This window comes from Trachemys scripta, chromosome 11 (genome assembly GCF_013100865.1).
Source record: "Trachemys scripta elegans isolate TJP31775 chromosome 11, CAS_Tse_1.0, whole genome shotgun sequence".
Taxonomy (NCBI): Eukaryota; Metazoa; Chordata; order Testudines; family Emydidae; genus Trachemys; species Trachemys scripta.
The window spans coordinates 73,440,883-73,457,340 of record NC_048308.1 but is presented as its reverse complement, the minus strand read 5'-3'; the positions used below and the strand labels follow the sequence as shown (position 1 = coordinate 73,457,340).

The following is a 16,458-nucleotide window of genomic DNA, read 5'->3' as shown; positions in this document are numbered from 1 at the left end:
GGTTACAAAGGGGCAGCCATAACATCCCTGCAGGCACCTGGAGCAACCCCCGCAATAGTCACACACGCTTATTCCCACCACCTAGACATTGGTGCAATACACAGGGAAACTGAGGCACACACAGCATTCATGCAAAACAGTAAGACTCACATTAGGGTTACATACAACATAACAAGGGAGAATCCCCACTGTGTCACACTTTGACATTCAGAACTGCTAGAAAAGGCTCTTGAAAAGATGCTTCATCTTCACTCACTTTTACATACTAAAGAATTAAAGATATTTGTTCCATATGAGAACAACCCAGCGTAGTCAAGCAATGCATAGTATTCTGCAGTTTTCACTTGCATCAGAGTTTGTTTAATTTTTTGACCCAACAGTCAGGGGCGGCTCTATGTATTTTGCCGCCCCAAGCATGGCAGTGAGGCAGCCTTCGGCGGCATGCCTGCGGGAGGTCCGCCGGACCAACACCTTCGGCGTACCCGCTGCCGAATTGCCGCCGAAGCCCTGGGATCGGCGGACCTCCCGCAGGTATGCCACCGAAGGCAGCCTGACTGCCGCCCTCATGGCGACCAGCAGGCTGCCCCCCCTGTGGCTTGCTGCCCTAGGCACGCGCTTGCTGCGCTGGTACCTGGAGCCGCCCCTGCCAACAGTTGACTAAACCCAGTTTGCTTGTCTTTACTAAGATAATGCACTTTCGCACTTGCCTTCACTTTATCCAAATGACCTGCCAAAACAGGATTATACTTCTTAATTCAGTCACTCCAAGGAAGTTTCCATTCCATCTGTCTCCCAAGTGTTCAACATCCCCTTGAACTAGCAGATTTCTCTCACCAAGAAATAATATGACATGTAGAAGTCTCTGCAATATTAAACACCAGTCATGCTTCTCACCTTCCATTTCCTGCTGCAGCTTTTCATCAATATGCACAGAATTCTTGACAGTTGTGCAGTTCTCTTCAGACCAAGTAACAGTTCATATGTTCCTCTGATGCCTCACGCTTCCTTAGTTTAGGTTCCAATTTCTTCCAATCTGACACACCATTTATGAAATCTAAACATTGTGGAGAAGCTGTCTTGGGCGCTGGCCTGGGAAACAGAATACCATCTACTGCACAGGCATATACCGTCGAGCTTCAGATGACAACTTTGCCACTTACTAGTACTCTTTTCATCTTGGTCATCAGTGACATGTCGCCTGCCATTCCGCAAAGAAAATTAAAAGCTTCAGATGTCATTTGAATAGACACTTCCTCAACAAGAAAGTTCATGGGGACGTGGCTACGTGCCCCTGGCTATCTTGTGATGAGCTGTTGCTTGAGACTTCTTCCTGGACTCTTGCTGAGGATGTTGAGCTCACAGATTCATCATCCATCTTCAAGACAATTAGGAACAGATGGCTCATTTAAATTGCCTGTGCTACTTCTCCCCATAAATCGGCTTTCCATAGGGACCGCAGCCACGGATGGACGTGCTGGAATGTTCAGAGCCCAGGCCCCTGGTGCTAGGGCAGCACTCAGCCTGGAGAACAAGGATGCAAGGTTGCAGCACTGAAAGGAAGCTCTGGGGTTTTTCTGGGCGTTTTCACCCAAAGAACTACTAATCAAAAGAATAAGCAAGAGAAATCTCACAAAAGCTCTCTCATTACCTTCTTGGCCCGGGAAGAAGGCATTTAAGATTTGCCCGTGGTTACTAGTCTGATGCTATTAGTGTAGTAATGGGCATCCTTCTTATCCTTGTTCCCATCAAACTGATGGAGCAATAAGCATCTCTCTCACTTCTCAGCTGTAACACAATAAACTGAAATGGATACTTCAGGACTAACATCCTTTTTGAGGTTGAAGAATTGACAGGGAGACTCATTGGAAGGGGTGGGACTGGAGACTGCTTATAACTCTATTTTCAACTGACTCCATTTCTTGCTGATGTCCCTTGAATACAAAGAAAAGATGCCCCAAAAGCACATTCTTTCCTGGTTGCCTTGGAAGGCAGAGATTTTTCTAATACCATACAAGTAAGAGTGTTATGGAGGTTGGTGTCCTGCCTCCATGTAGCTGGGTAGTGACAATGGGCAATGGCTGGTTTAAATTTAACAGCACACAGCTGGGGGGGATGGGGCGGAAGCAGCACACGGGGCTACTTGAAACTCTCAATGACCCTTTCATCTTGTTCTCCAAAAAGGGTGCTTGTACTACGTGTCCCTAACATCAGTGTTGTATATTTGGATGTATATATGGATATGGGGAAAACAGTGGATGTGATATATCTTGACTTGCACCTTCAGCAAGTTCGCAGATAACACTAAGCTGGGGGGAGTGGTAGATATGCTGAAGGATAGGGGTAGGGTTCAGAGTGACCTAGACAAATTGGAGGATTGGGCCAAAAGAAATCTGATGAGGTTCAACAAGGACAAGTGCAGAGTCCTGCACTTAGGACGGAAGAATCCCATGTACTGCTACAGGCTGGGGACTGACTGGCTAAGCAGCAGTTCTGCAGAAAAGGACCTGGGGATTACAGTGGATGAGAAGCTGGATATGAGTCAGCCATGTGCCCTTGTTGCCAAGAAGGCCAACAGCATATTGGGCTGCATTAGTAGGAGCATTGCCAGCAGATTGAGGGAAGTGATTATTGCCCTCTATTCAGCACTGGTGAGGCCACACCTGGAGTATTGTGTCCAGTTTTGGGCCCCCCATTACAGAAAGGATGTGGACAAATTGAAGAGAGTCCAGCGGAGGGCAACGAAAATGATTAGGGGGTTGGGGCACATGACTTATGAGGAGAGGCTGAGGGAACTGGGCTCATGTAGTCTGCAGAAGAGAAGAGTGAGGGGGGATTTGATAGCTGCTTTCAACTACCTGAAGGGGGGTTCCAAAGAGGATGGAGCTCGGCTGTTCTCAGTGGTGGCAGATGACAGAACAAGGAGCAATGGTCTCAAGTTGCAGTGGGGGAGGTCTAGGTTGGATATTAGGAAACATTATTTCACTAGGAGGGTGGTGAAGCACTGAAATGGGTTACGTAGGGAGGTGGTGGAATCTCCTTCCTTAGAGGTTTTTAAGGCCCAGCTTGACAAAGCCCTGGCTGGGATGATTTAGTTGGGGATTGGTCCTGCTTTGAGCAAGGGGTTGGACTAGATACCTCCTGAGGTCTCTTCCAACCCTGATCTTCTATGAGTCTATATTTGGGACTCTAGTTAAAAAGTCAATTGCTGCTGCTTGTTTTCCATGTTGAGTCTTAATTCCACTAATTCCAGCTGAATTTACCTTGGAAATTCCATATTATTAGTAGGTTTATAGTAGTACCTAGTGGTCTTGCCCAGGAGCAGGGCCCCATTGTGCTAGGCACCATACAAACACACAGTAAGACAGTTCTTGCTCCAAAAAGCTTGCAATCTAAATCTAAATCTATACCACCTTAACCCTTATGTTTAGAACTATTCCATGGGATGAGATTAAAAATTACTGCTCAGTCATGACTACAACTCACTAGGATTATTCATTGAAAACCACTGTTTGTGGGTATTATTGCATTTTCTTTGATAATAGCAAATTTATAAATACACATCTTCATTCATAGATTCCAAGGCCAGATGGGACTCCGTGATCATCCACTCTGCCTCCTGTATAGCACAGGCCAGAGAAGATCCCCAAAATAATTCCTAGAGCAGAGCTTTTAGAAAGACATCCAATCTTGAGATAAAAATGTTCAGTGATGGGGAATCCACCACGACCCTTAGGAAATTGTTCTCCTGGTTAATTACTCTCACCGCTGAAAATTTATACCATCTTTCCAGTCTGAATTTGTCTAGCTTCAACTTCCAGTCTTTGGATCATGTTATATCTTTCTCTGTTAGACTGAATAACCCATTATTAAATGTTCCCTATGCGTAGACACTTAGACTGTAATCAATTTACCATTAACCTTCTCTTTTGTTAATCTCAATAGATAGATTCCAAGAGCTCAATCACCATAAGGGATATTTTCCAATCCTTTAATCTTTCTTGATGCTCTTCTCTCAACCTCTACAATTTATCAACATCCTTCTTAAATTGTGGCCACCAGAACTAGACCCAGGATTCCAGCAATGGTTGCACCAGTGCCAAATAGACAGGTGAATTAACCCCTCTACTCTTACTCGAGATTCCCCTGCTTATGCATTCCAGGATTGCGTTAGCTCTTCTTTGAGTGGGCACTCCACTTCAGGTGCACATGAGCCCCTCTGTCTTTGATCAGAGACTTTTGGTAGCAGTTCCCCTTTTGGCCTTACACATCCTCATGCCCTGTACCAAGGCTACATAGGGCTGTGCAGGTGAACGTTCCTCAGTTCCTTCTCATCCGTCTTTGGCCAGAAATGGAGTATAGCTGTGGGCCTGTTCCCTCTTTTACTAGTATTTTAGCTTTGATACTTAGTTCTTAGTAGTAGGTTTAGTACCTTTATAGTTGTTGGAACATTTGTTTTCCTCTTTCTTCTTTTCTTTTCTAAAAAATATAATACACATACGTGTGCACTCAATTTTTTTCTTCTTCTCCTATTGAGGGGCAAGTTTTCTTCTGTTGGGGATGCCAGGTTCCCTGGGCTTTAAAAGGCACCTCCCTTGTTGAGAAGCAATCCCTGTTAGTGAGTGGCACTCCCAGTACTGCCCCGTAAGAGCAATGTACTGCCCCAATCCTCCCGGTTACCCCCTTTAATGCCAATCTCCTTAAGGGTTTTGATAGAGAGGCCTGGGTTCTGGCTCCCGCCTCCAGCAGGGTGCAACTTCCTTATTTTTTTTCCCATAGGAATTTATTTGGCGATGCCTCCACCCCATCCCCGCTCGCTCCTTCCTGGCAAGGTCACCACGGCAGCTCGGAAGGAAAATTCTAACCACAAGGGCAACCCCCACTTACTTGCCAGATAGCTGGAGACTCTCAAGAAATACCACAAACACATAATAATATAATTCTTCTGTTGAATATGTAGACAGGGAGTAAATATAACAGAACAGGGTGAAATACTACTCTTGGGGTCACTGATAATCCTCATGAATTTCCCCAGTCACATGACTGGATAGAACAAGAGTAAAATTTAGCATCCCATTGGCACGCGTACTTCATAGGGGCCCTTGACGACCTGTGACAATGATATTGTCTGTAGCAGCTTTGCTGACTTGGTTCAGTGCAGCCGAAGGCACTCACACGTGGGATAGGATGGTCGATCCCGCCACAGGTTTCATAGGCAGTACGTAATAAAATCCCCAAACCCTTAGCCCCTGGCTCGAGGACACAGTTCAGGGAGTAGGAGTCTCCCAAGCAATTCCCCGGATGATCACAACTCACAACTCCATGAAGGATCCTCAGGCTCTGAGATGAATCTAGAGTCCTCAGCCACTACAGAGGGCTGACAATCGCAGCTGGCGGGCACCCTCTTCTTGCAGGAGCCGCGCTGCTTCTGTTCCCAGGATTTCCCCTCCCCACACAGGGATGCAGGGCTCAGGGTGCAGATTATAATAACTACTAAACTCCTGATCTCCTACCCTAGCGCTCAGCTACCCTCACAGCCGGCAGGCAGCCCTGAGCTAGCAGCCCGAGCAGAACCTGCCACTTGTGAACTGATTTATCTAGAAGCTGAAGGGCTAATTCAGCTGTGGGGGGGGGGGGGAGTTTTCCCAACAAACCCTACTCACCGGGTGTCACCTTGAAGAGGGAAAGTTCCAGGTTGAGGGTGTTGCTGCCAGACCCCAGAGGCCAGTTTTCAGGGGGACCCTGCATGCAGGCCTTGGACTCACCAGCTCACCCACAGCAAGCCCTGCCCTTTCTGTGGCTCAAGACCTTCCAAGATGGCGTTTCCCCTCTCCCAGCGCTCCTGGGGGCGGGTATCGCATGTCTATTGGTCAGGCTAGCTCTTCTTCCTGAGCGCTGACTTGTCAATGGACTCTAACCCCTGCAGCCCCATCTCTCAGACACTGCTCCTCCCGTGGCTGGTGGCCATGCAGGCACCCTGCTATCTCCCCAAGACAACAGGGCCCCCATCATTCAAAACAGCATCTCTCCCTCCTGGTTACCCAGCAGCCTCTGCGTCTGCCCTTGGCACCCTTTTAGAATCATAGAAGATTAGGGTTGGGAGAGACCTCAGGAGGTCATCTAGTCCAACCCCCTGCTCAAAGCCCCTTCTTCCCAGGGGCAGAGTGCCCAGCCCTGAGCTACAAGCACACAGAGACCAAGGAAAGCTCCATGGAGGTTACAGAAAGATCTGCACTTCTTTTAAGGGAAGGTCCTGGAAGAACAGAGATATTAAGTATAAGCTCTTCATGATGGAGCAAGCCTTAAGACTGGCTTCTGACCAGGGTGCAGAGTAGTCCCATGTACAGGGATCCTCTGTGTTTGTCAGTGTCCCATCATCAAGAGCACAGTCACCAAGAGCTTCCAAGGGGAAGACAGGATTGGAACCCCAGCACTACCCATGAGTGAGGTACTGATATCCCCATCGGCGGTACTGAGACCTTCCCACTCAGTCTAAGCAGAGGGATAAGAGGAGCAGAACAGAGTTCCTCATCAGAAACATTCCGGTCACCGGAGATCTCATGCCCTGAGAGGAGTGCTAGTGAGGCTCTGAGCACTTTGGGTACCATGAAGAACGCTAAGACTTCAACTAAGTCCCATTCCTCAGCAGAAAAGGGCTTGGTACTGAAGACTACTATGACCCAAAGCCCTTCCATCATAAGAATGACACTAACAACGCTGACCACCCCTCGTACTCCACAAGCTCTATCAAAGAAAAAAAAATGTGTGAGTGGGGGGAGGGACTAATAAAATCTAAAACCCCCACACAATGCCTTGACCCTGAAAAAGGAGAAGTGCCGAGACTCCATGAAGTCCACTAGGTATTTTGCTATTACTGTCGATTTTACGTGGAAGGTGCAATATAAACCCCTAAGATACGCTGTTCCTGCAAGGGTTCCAAACTGATTCCCGCTCATGGCATTTCTTCTCTCAGGCCTGGCAAGATCAGGAGGTGCAGAGGCTAATGAAGTGTGTGTATGTAACAGATATAGTTAACTAAACTGTTTTTGACTTAAAAAAATAGTCAGCTTGGGTTTGAATTTTAAGTACTGGTCCAGCCAACATTTTATCTGAACCCGTTTGGCATTCCTTAAAAAATGTCAATTCATTTAATTCCCTTGGCTCTGGTTGATGATTCACAGTACAGCAGATCTGCAACTGCAACACCGCTGTTATTGAGAGTTATTAGCATTAGTAACGATTGTAAAATAAAGGTGTGATCCCTCTGTCGTTCTTCCAGTTTGAATCCTTGCCTCCACTTTGGCACCACAGGACTGGCATATACATTCTACTGCAGTTAGCGAATTCCTCTCCCTTATTTTGTTAATAACAAGAAACCCAGGACAAACTTCTTGTTAGAAATTAAAAAGTGGATTGTCTACTTTTCCTTACAAGAGATCTTTCTTTCGCTGGTACCAATGTATCAGTTAGCAGCTCCCAGAGCAAACTGATGTGGGATAACAGCTTGCTGAATGCACCCTTGTGTGTATTTCCACCCATTCCAGGAAATCAGGTCCAAGAATCAGCTGCCTCCTTCCTACCCCCACCCCCTCCTCAGGTCCTCATTGGCTGCTGCCGTTCTGCAGAAGCACTGCATCTTAGTCGATGGACTTCTCCACTCCCCCACAGATGAAATAAGAAGCGTCCCCCTTGCTGTCTTAGAATACATTGCTCTGATTCCAGCAAAACGTGGGCACAGAAGGAAGGTGAGTAACAGAAATAATACTATGGTGTTTAGAAAGAAACGACTTTGTTAGCAAATGCTAATTCTGAATATTTATGCAGGTGGGTCACAGACCAACCTAATGATTGAAGTAGGAGTGATTCCCCCCCCCCCCCCCCACAACTCACTTTGGAACCTTCAAGCCATTGGGGTTTTGTCAAACTAAACACTTAAAACAAGAAAAGAAAAAACGCAGCAGCCAAAGCAGAGTGGAGGGACACTTTTCACGCGTTTTGTTATGTCTGCAAACGTTGTCAAATTAGACAGTGATACAACATAGTTGTGTCTAGCAAGCACTTTCCATTACAACATGAGCAGGGAATATTGATTTGAATAAATGAAGAGCAGTGCTAGTTATGACTGTAACTTTTCCAAAGATCTTTAATTGTATCTAATTTAAGTCAATGTGCCTGTTCTCTTGCTCCTGTGGTTGAGGAAGATTTGTCTATAATAGAGAGTTACATCGTGAGGCAAGTCCTTAGCCTCTGATGTAGTAGTTCCTTTAAAGTCAGTAGAGCAATGCTGACTTGCACCAGCAAGGATCTGCAAGCACCAAGTTTTTTCCCCCAACAAAAGCAAAGTCTGATTTAATTTTATTAACTAAAACCTTTCTTAACGTCAGAGTACTGTGAAACTTTTGGGGCTGTTTTTTCTACATCTTTTCCCATTACATCATAATCTTTTAAAGGGGTTTCATTATCTATATGAAATCTATAAGAAACCCTGCAATCAAATATTTATGTAACGTCAGGAGGTAAGGCTCTAAATCACTTGAATTCTATAGCTAGCATATTAAATAGTTTATCAGACGCAGTGCGGAATGAAGGGAAATGAGCATATTTGCTTGCACTTAGGGCTTATGAAAACTGGATCTCATAATGTACTGTTGGTTCAGTGGGGATAGAGATGTTCAGTGATCAGGTAATAAAGACAGAACCAAATCTGAGAAGTAAAAGAAAGAAAAAGCTGGAGAATAAAGATGATTACAAAGACATTTGTAAAGCACTGTAAACAAAAATGTACAAAATCCAGCAGACTAAAAATGGAGCAAATCAGCTGGTTAGAAGACTCAACTTAAGAAGTAACAATAACACAGGCTACAAACCAAGGAAATTACACAACACGCGTAAGTGCTGTTTAATTGGCTGAGACAGGTTCTTGTGATGTGACAAAAATTGTAAGCGTTTTCCTTCTGAAGTAAGAAAGGAGGCTTTTTGCTAAGACAAGGTCACACTACAGTAAGAACCTAACTAGATAAATCTCAGCACAGGAAACTGGAACTGTGATTCTGCAGCAAATTTGGGGAAAAGATACCGTGTTGGAGACACATGCACTGTTTTCATACTGAGGGCAGTATTTTCCAAATGTGTTTACAATCTCCAAAGGGTGAAAAAAACAGAGCCTTAAAAAATACCATGATTGAGGTGATGTGTTGCTCAGGCAACGATGTAAGTCTGTGGTTCCCAATTTGTGGGCTGCAGACCAAGAATGGTCCATGGAGCATTCCTGGTGGTCTGCAGAAAGCTGGCTATTCCCACAGGGCTGGCTGTCCTTGTTCCCAACTGTTCAATTGCATTAAAAATAGCTAAAAATCCATTAAATACTTTCCTATGTAAGCAATGGCTTTAGTTGCCAAAGGAATATGTTATATGGTCACAGATGGTCCCAAAGATTAGTTCTTTTGCATTATTAGCAGTCTCTGGATTGAACAGATACCATTTTTTATTTTAAAGAACTAGGTTGGATGTAACTGAAACCTGGCCAAAATATCTATTTGAAAATTGTTTTGTGGCACTTCAGTTGTCAAGAAACTTTGTTTTCCAGACCTTCACTTGCTGCTTTTTCCCCCTTTTTTCTGGCAATGCTGAGGATCTTCCCCGACATCTTGGGGTGAAATGCTTCTCTGGGGCTTAGTGGCCCATCCTTTGAAAAGCAAGGCAGTCAGTACCATTTAACACAAAAGAATCAGTTAATCGTGGATGTATTGGTGAGGGTTGTGTATTTTGACTGTGCCATATTCAAGTCTTTTAACAGCTGCTGGCTTTTATTTATTTATTCTACTCTGCCAAAGTGGAGCTCAAGGTGCAAAACTTGTGTTCAAACATCAGGGAAGTCTGGGAATTTTCCAGACAAATAGCCGCTATTCCCTCCCCAACTCCCCACAGTGCACTCTTCTGGAATTTAATGGTGAAATTGACCAATCCCCTATGGCTAGGTTACCCAGTAATCCTCCCTTCAGAATGTTACTTTTTGTTAGTGATGCTGACAAGAAGCTAATGACTATACGGACGATCTAGTACTGCAGGGTACCTCCCTTTAACGATAGGTCTGTGCTGACTCCATTTTGGCAATATACAAATATTCTGCTTGTTACCCAAGGTTTTAAAGTAAGAACAATCATTTAGGCAATGTCCCACATGTGTTTCCTAACCTTAAGCTATATCAATTGAAATAAAAGTTTCCACAGATGGTCGGCTCTTCGCTGGCATTATTTCCTTGAGTGTTCATCTGGGGCCTGCTCCAAAACCCATTGAAATTTATTGGCATCTTTCCATTGACTTCCTTGGATCAGGCCCTGGTGACATAACATTGTTGGTCCAAGGGTTTTATTGTTGCACAGAGAAGGCAAGAAGGCATTTAACCCTCCCCCTTCCCCCCGCTGAGCTTAACACTGTGTTTCCTCCCAGTCCCTTTCATTTTAGCTGAGTGCCACTGTAACAATGTCTGCTCTGGAGACGGCCATGATTGCCATCATTGACGCTTTCCACCAGTACTCGGGAAAGGAGGGAGACAAACACAAGCTGAAGAAATCTGAATTAAAGGAGCTCATTAACAATGAACTCCCCCATTTTTTAGGCGTGAGTATTGCCTGTTGAACAACGAATTGCCCTTTACTCTATTGTGTACCAAATGTCGAGATGCCTGAAGATGTTTACTGTAGCCTTCGACAGTTCTCAGCTCTCGTGTTGTTTGTTGAAATAGTTGGAGCCAGCAGGCTGCTTCCCGTGGCAATGGGAACAGGATATATCCTCTGGCTGTGACTGCCAAAGGGCTCAGCGCAATGGCCTGGTTCCAGTACTTCGGCCTTTGTCTTATGCTGTGTTTCTTGGGAGTAGGGAAGAGACTGTCCTGATTTAATGGCTACTCAGAAGGTGGGCAATAAAAGGGAGTTAGTGCATTCAGAAGGCAAAGCATATCCCCTCTGGAGGGCAGGCAGCTCTCTCTCCATGAAATGATCTATTTGCCTGGCTTGTGTATTTCCCAGGTGCTTATATGTGAGGGGTCAGACTGTATGTATCAAGGTCTGGTCACCTGTGGGGGAAAGCACAAGGGCCCAGATCCCCAAAGGGACTTAGGTACCTAAACTGCAGCTTTAGTTGCTCCTGTGAGCCACAAAATCCCTGCTCAGCTGATGCCCAATCCTATAGATGCCTAAATTTGTGCTCTAAGAGTCCCCTAGGTGCCTATGTTTTTGCCTCTGTGCATTTGTACTGCCGCTTCAGGGAGGCGTCTGGATGCCTGTCTCATGCCTAAGACCCAGCAGCATCCTCGAACCCAGGGAGGGGAGGCGTTGCTCACCTGCAAGCAGGGCCGTCCTTACCCATATGCAAAGTACGCACCGAATTTCCTGGTGCCCTAGGCAGCTGTGTGCTGCTCCAGCCCCTGCTCTGCCTCTTCCCGATGCCCCCCCCCGCTCTGCCCCAATTCCGCCTCTTCCCACCCCTGCTCTGCCCCAGCCCCGGCCCCACTCCACCCCTTCCCCTGAGGACTGCAGCAGGGGTCAGGCCTGCATTCACCGGGCAGCAGTAAATGGAGCAACCTGGCCCCAGCCCCCTCCACACCGCTGGTAAGTTCTGGGGAGGCGGTTCCCCCCTGTCCCCCAAGGCTGGGAGCTGGGAGAGCAGAACGGAGCGGGCTGGGGCCGGGTCACTCCACTTTCCGCTAACCCGTGAGTGGGGGGTCGGGCCCACCCTGCAATCACCAGGCATCAGGAAGTGGAGTGACCCGGCCCCAACCCACTCTGCTCCGCCAGGTCGTGCTGGGGGGGGCGGTTCCCCCCAACCCCCCAAGCCTGCTCCTGCCTCCCCCCCCCACGGGGTGTGTGTGTGTGTCTGCATAGGGCACCAAAATGGCTGGGAACGGCCCTGCCTGTAGGGGTGCTCAGAGCATGCATAACTCCACACACGGCAGGAGGAAGCGGCCGGGACTCCCTTCTAACCTTTAGCGCTGTGGTTAGGGCACTCACCTGGGCAGTGGGAGACCTGACTCAGCTCCACCTCTGCCTGAAGAAGAGAAGACATTTGAACAGGGGGTTCCCATGTCTCAGGCAAGTGCCAGAGCCCCTGGATTATAGTCACACACTCTCTCTCTGGCCCAATGCATGCTGTATTTAGTTATGGATACACAGTGGAACAGCTTCAACAGGAGAGATTGAGAGAACCCCAGGTCAGAACATCTCCTTGTCCAGTGGTTAGGAAGTGGAGGTGGGAAACTGCGGTTTGAATTCCATCTCCTCATCAGCTGGGGGGTGGAATTGAACTGGGGGTCTCCCACATTCCAGCTGAGTGCTCTAACCACTGGGCTAAGGCTCAGGGAAGTGTCTGTTGCCGCTCTCCCCACCCTTCTGTTTGGTGTGGAGTTAGGTGTGCACCAGAGCCATTCTTGCAAGAAAGGACTTACGCTGACTCCAGGGGAGGGTTTTGGCTGTGGGTCCCAAGCCAAGGTAGGAGCCTCCCTCCTGCCTGGATTTAGGTGCCAAAATCCTAGAGAGGGGCTGGGCTTAGGCACCCCTCTACTTGGTGTCTGCTATCGACTAGTTTTGGCAGCTCCCCACCAGTATTCTGACTTGTGCCTCTCTCCCCAGGCATTGTTCAGAGCGCCCCAGTGTCTAACCCAGGCATTGCACTGCCCACATCCGTTGAGTCTGGGCCAAAGTGCCAGTCCCTGTTCTGGCAAGTGGGGTGTGGATGGGGACTGGAAATTCCTCCTCCTGTGTGCCCCAAAGAGTGGTGAGGAGGAAGAGCCCCTCGCTAACTGCCTTTGGAGTTAGCCTGGAGACTGTGCAGCTCCATTGGAAGCCTAGTAGGTGACATCTACTGTACTGTCTATTAGCTCCATTTGAAGACAACCAGATTAAGAACCAGGACTTCTAAATCTTATTCGCAGCCCTATCCATTGCTCACCAGCTTTAACTGCTCTCTCTTGTTTTGATTAGGAAATTAAAGATCAGGAGACAGTGGATAAGGTGATGGAGACACTGGATGCCGATGGTGACGCTGAATGCGACTTCCAGGAATTTGTAGCCTTCATTGCCATGGTCACTTCTGCTTGTCACGAGTTCTTTGAACATGAGTGAAACATCAGAGAAGCAACCGAGAACCTGCTGTGTGTGATTTTTAAAGATAGAATATGAATTCTAATGTAGAGAGACCAAGCCGGTTTAGGGGCTCGTAGGAGTGAGTCTGCTAATCCTAAGTAGTTTTAGTAAGATCAGTGTGCTTTGTGAATGGAAACATACAAATGTCTTTTAAAGGGCTGTTTGCCAATGCCTGCCTAGCTCTTAAGCAGCACGTGTATTATATCTTACCTATAATTAGAGTGCACAGCCTCCTCCTGCTACATGACTAGATATATACAGAGATTCAGATGCAAGTAGTTAGACCTTCCAAAGGTGTCCAAGTTTTATTGTAAAGATTTGTTTTGTTTTTTAAAAGGTGTGGGGGGGGTAATCAGTTAGTAAGTAATAAAGGGACTGGAGAACAGAGGCCTAATTGAAAGCCCATTGAATTAAATAGCAAGACTTCTTCTGACTTCAATGAGCTTTGAATCAGACCCAGTGGGCAAAGCTAACGATAAAAGAACAATAGATAGGATACTCACTAATTACTCAGTGGCCACACGACACTTCCATGAGCATTTTTATTTCGCAACAGCTTATTTATCTTCAACAATATTGTTTTTGAAAGGCATACTAGGTAACATTCTAAGCCTTTTCTCTTATTTTTAAGTCTTCCTACTTTTTAACTACTAGCAGAAATAGGTGCTGAGGCAATTTGGGCACATAAGCCTACTGTGATAATGAGAGAGCTGAAAGAGGCTAGAGACAGCGGTACATTTAGACAGGGTTCCCAGGATAAAGTTACAATGAGTGATCACTGGGAAGGAAGGGATGAAGGAGAAAAATTCTATCACATTATTGTTTTGTGCTAGCAATATAGCTACTGTATTGGGTTTTGTGTTGGTGATGGGTCCTTGTATCCTTTTCAGAGATCCAGGAATCTAATCTCCTTCGCCCATTTTAAGCATGTTTATAACAATCCTGTTCCACTGATCCTGACCGGTCAGAACAAGATGTAAATCTCCAGGGATCATTCAGAATCCTGAATCTCTAGACTAAGGCTTGGTCTACACTAGGAAGTTATATTGGCATAGCTACCTCAGTCAGGGGTGTGAAAACTGACATAACCCCCCAGTGTAGATACAGCTGTGTTGACAGAAGAGTGCTTCTTCCATTGATGCAGCTCATGTTCGGGGAGGTGGTATTCCTACACTTACAGGAACCCACCTGTTGTTGGTGTAGGCTGTGTCTCCATTACGGGGCTATGCTGCATAGTTTATGCGGATATAGTCTCCATAGTGTAGACATACCCTAACTTTCAAAATGTGCTACTGAATTCATGTTGTGAGCAAGCAACTCAGCTCAGAAGAGTTGGCTACAATTTAAATTTCCCCATAGCTCAGCAATGGGTCAATGTTAAACTTTAATTCTGGACTAATGAATATCGAACAGTAAAAAATTAAATTAGGGAGTCATTTTAAGTTTGCCAGTATGCTATTATCTGGATGGCCTTGATTTCCATACTAAATATGTATATATAATTTCTGGGATGTTTAGAAATAGTGTTTCAAATTCTAAATTTTGTATTTGGATATAACCTCAATCTGCATTCTTTTTCACTTTATACATTTTAAATGTTCCATAATTTGATTTTACAAAATGCCCTATGTTTTATGGAAATGAAGATCTCTCTTTCTATAGTTCCTTGCAACTGTGGAAGGAGACCTTGCTAGGGACATGCATGTAGGAAAGGTACTGCCCTGCATTCAGATTCAAATTAAACCAGCAGCTTTAACCAAGTGATTGTGGGTTTTGTTTTGTTTTTTTTAAGTTCAATTATTTAGAAAAATGCAAATTAGCATTCAGTGTTCCCACCATCATATTTTTGACATCTTTGAGAATTTTTGGTTCTATTATTTCTCAGTCCTTTTGATTGCTAATGAAGGCCCCAGTCCTGCGGCAGGATTTGTGTGGGTGCAGCCCTGCTAAAAGGTACTTTATCATTTAGTTTCTGAGTGTAGTATACATGTGTGTCCCTCATTAACTCAGTTTGGGTTTTGTCTCCCTCAAGTGGCTGGTCCCACACAAAGCCTTTGAGTCTGCTACAGGCTCCAGCTACCAACTGGATTTAGTCCTTCAGCGCAAACAGTAGCAGTTCCTGTGTGACCCTTTTCAGGTGAGAGGTCTCCAGGTCAGTCCTTGCTGATGACCATGGCAGGCAGTTGTCACAAATGGTGAGCTGGGAAATGCACGGTGATGGATCACTGATGTGTGGGGCATCAGACCCCCCAAAATGGCGGTTCTGTCAATCCTTCCAGCCTCGGCTTAGGCATTGTCCGTAAAGTATCAAAAACCCAGCTGAGGGACCATTACAACCCTTTCAGTGGTTACATCTATCTCTATCTACACTGTTTACGATAGTGTTTATATACCGTAAGAATTGAAGGTATTATACATTCATATTGCCCCCTGCAGGTACTGTTTGACTGATAAAGTACGGAGTCAGCAGAACAGGTGCGCGATGGGGTCGTTGTTCTGTCGATTTGCATGAACTGGGAAAGAGAATCGATGCAATTTATATGCAGAGACCTCTGGGTACTGCATGCAGCTGTAATAAATTCATAGTAAAACCAGCATGTAAACACAATCATATGCAGCCACATCAGGGTTGAAATGCACGAACTGTTGAGCAGCGCATAGCAAGACTAAACCGGCTAGGACAGGAAGTGAATGGTTCAATTGCATATTATACTAGTGGGGGTAAAAGTCTGATCCAGATTTGCTAGACTGGCTGAGAGGTGCTCAGGGATGCTTCACCCGCCAGGGAGCTGCCAATGGCTCCCCGGGGCCATTACAGCATCAGCAGAACAGTCACAACCCTTTTTGCCCGGCCATGCCCCCTATGCTCGGTGGAGAGGGACGGCATAGGAGCTGCATCACCAATCATCTGGCCCCTGGGAATTCCCCTGGATGCCAGTTACACTGGCTTTGGTTGCACTGGAGGGGTGCGAAGCAGACTTAGAGCACTAACCCTGATCCTATCTGAATAATTGTTGCTCATGAGATATGTTTCCCACTCTAGACCTGATACTGTGTCAGCAGTTTTCCCTTCATTCTTTTTGACCCTTCAGATTGAAATAACCCTAAAAAGAAAATGCCATGCTGGTAGGAGCATTAATTACGTGTTAGCCCTATTTACCTACCCTTCCTGGGAGGAGCCAGGGCATGTAACTAAGGTTGTGACTGTGAATTGGGAGCCTAGACTTACAAGCAAGTCCCTTAGCCTTTCTGTGCCTCAGTTTCCTTGTCTATAATAAGTGTGGTGCGACTCAGTTGATAATGCGTGTGAGATCTATCAAGA

At 46.0% G+C, this 16,458-nt stretch overlaps 1 protein-coding gene across 1 annotated transcript; it reads left to right on the top strand.

Annotated features, from left to right (window-relative positions):
- The first annotated feature begins 7,541 nt into the window (after positions 1-7,541).
- Positions 7,542-14,899, top strand: S100B (S100 calcium binding protein B). The gene is made up of 3 exons (XM_034786587.1): positions 7,542-7,742; positions 10,462-10,617; positions 12,975-14,899. Exons 2-3 carry the CDS (start codon positions 10,480-10,482, stop codon positions 13,113-13,115), a joined length of 279 nt encoding a protein of 92 aa, XP_034642478.1. The 5' UTR covers positions 7,542-7,742; positions 10,462-10,479; the 3' UTR covers positions 13,116-14,899.
- The last annotated feature ends 1,559 nt before the right edge of the window (positions 14,900-16,458 follow it).

Bases quoted from the DNA above. Each gene is read 5' to 3' on its own strand.
- S100B (XM_034786587.1), top strand. From the start codon at position 10,480: ATGTCTGCTCTGGAGACGGCCATGATTGCCATCATTGACGCTTTCCAC. The intron at 10,618-12,974 runs GTGAGTATTGCC...TGTTTTGATTAG, and splicing joins AACTCCCCCATTTTTTAGGC to GAAATTAAAGATCAGGAGAC.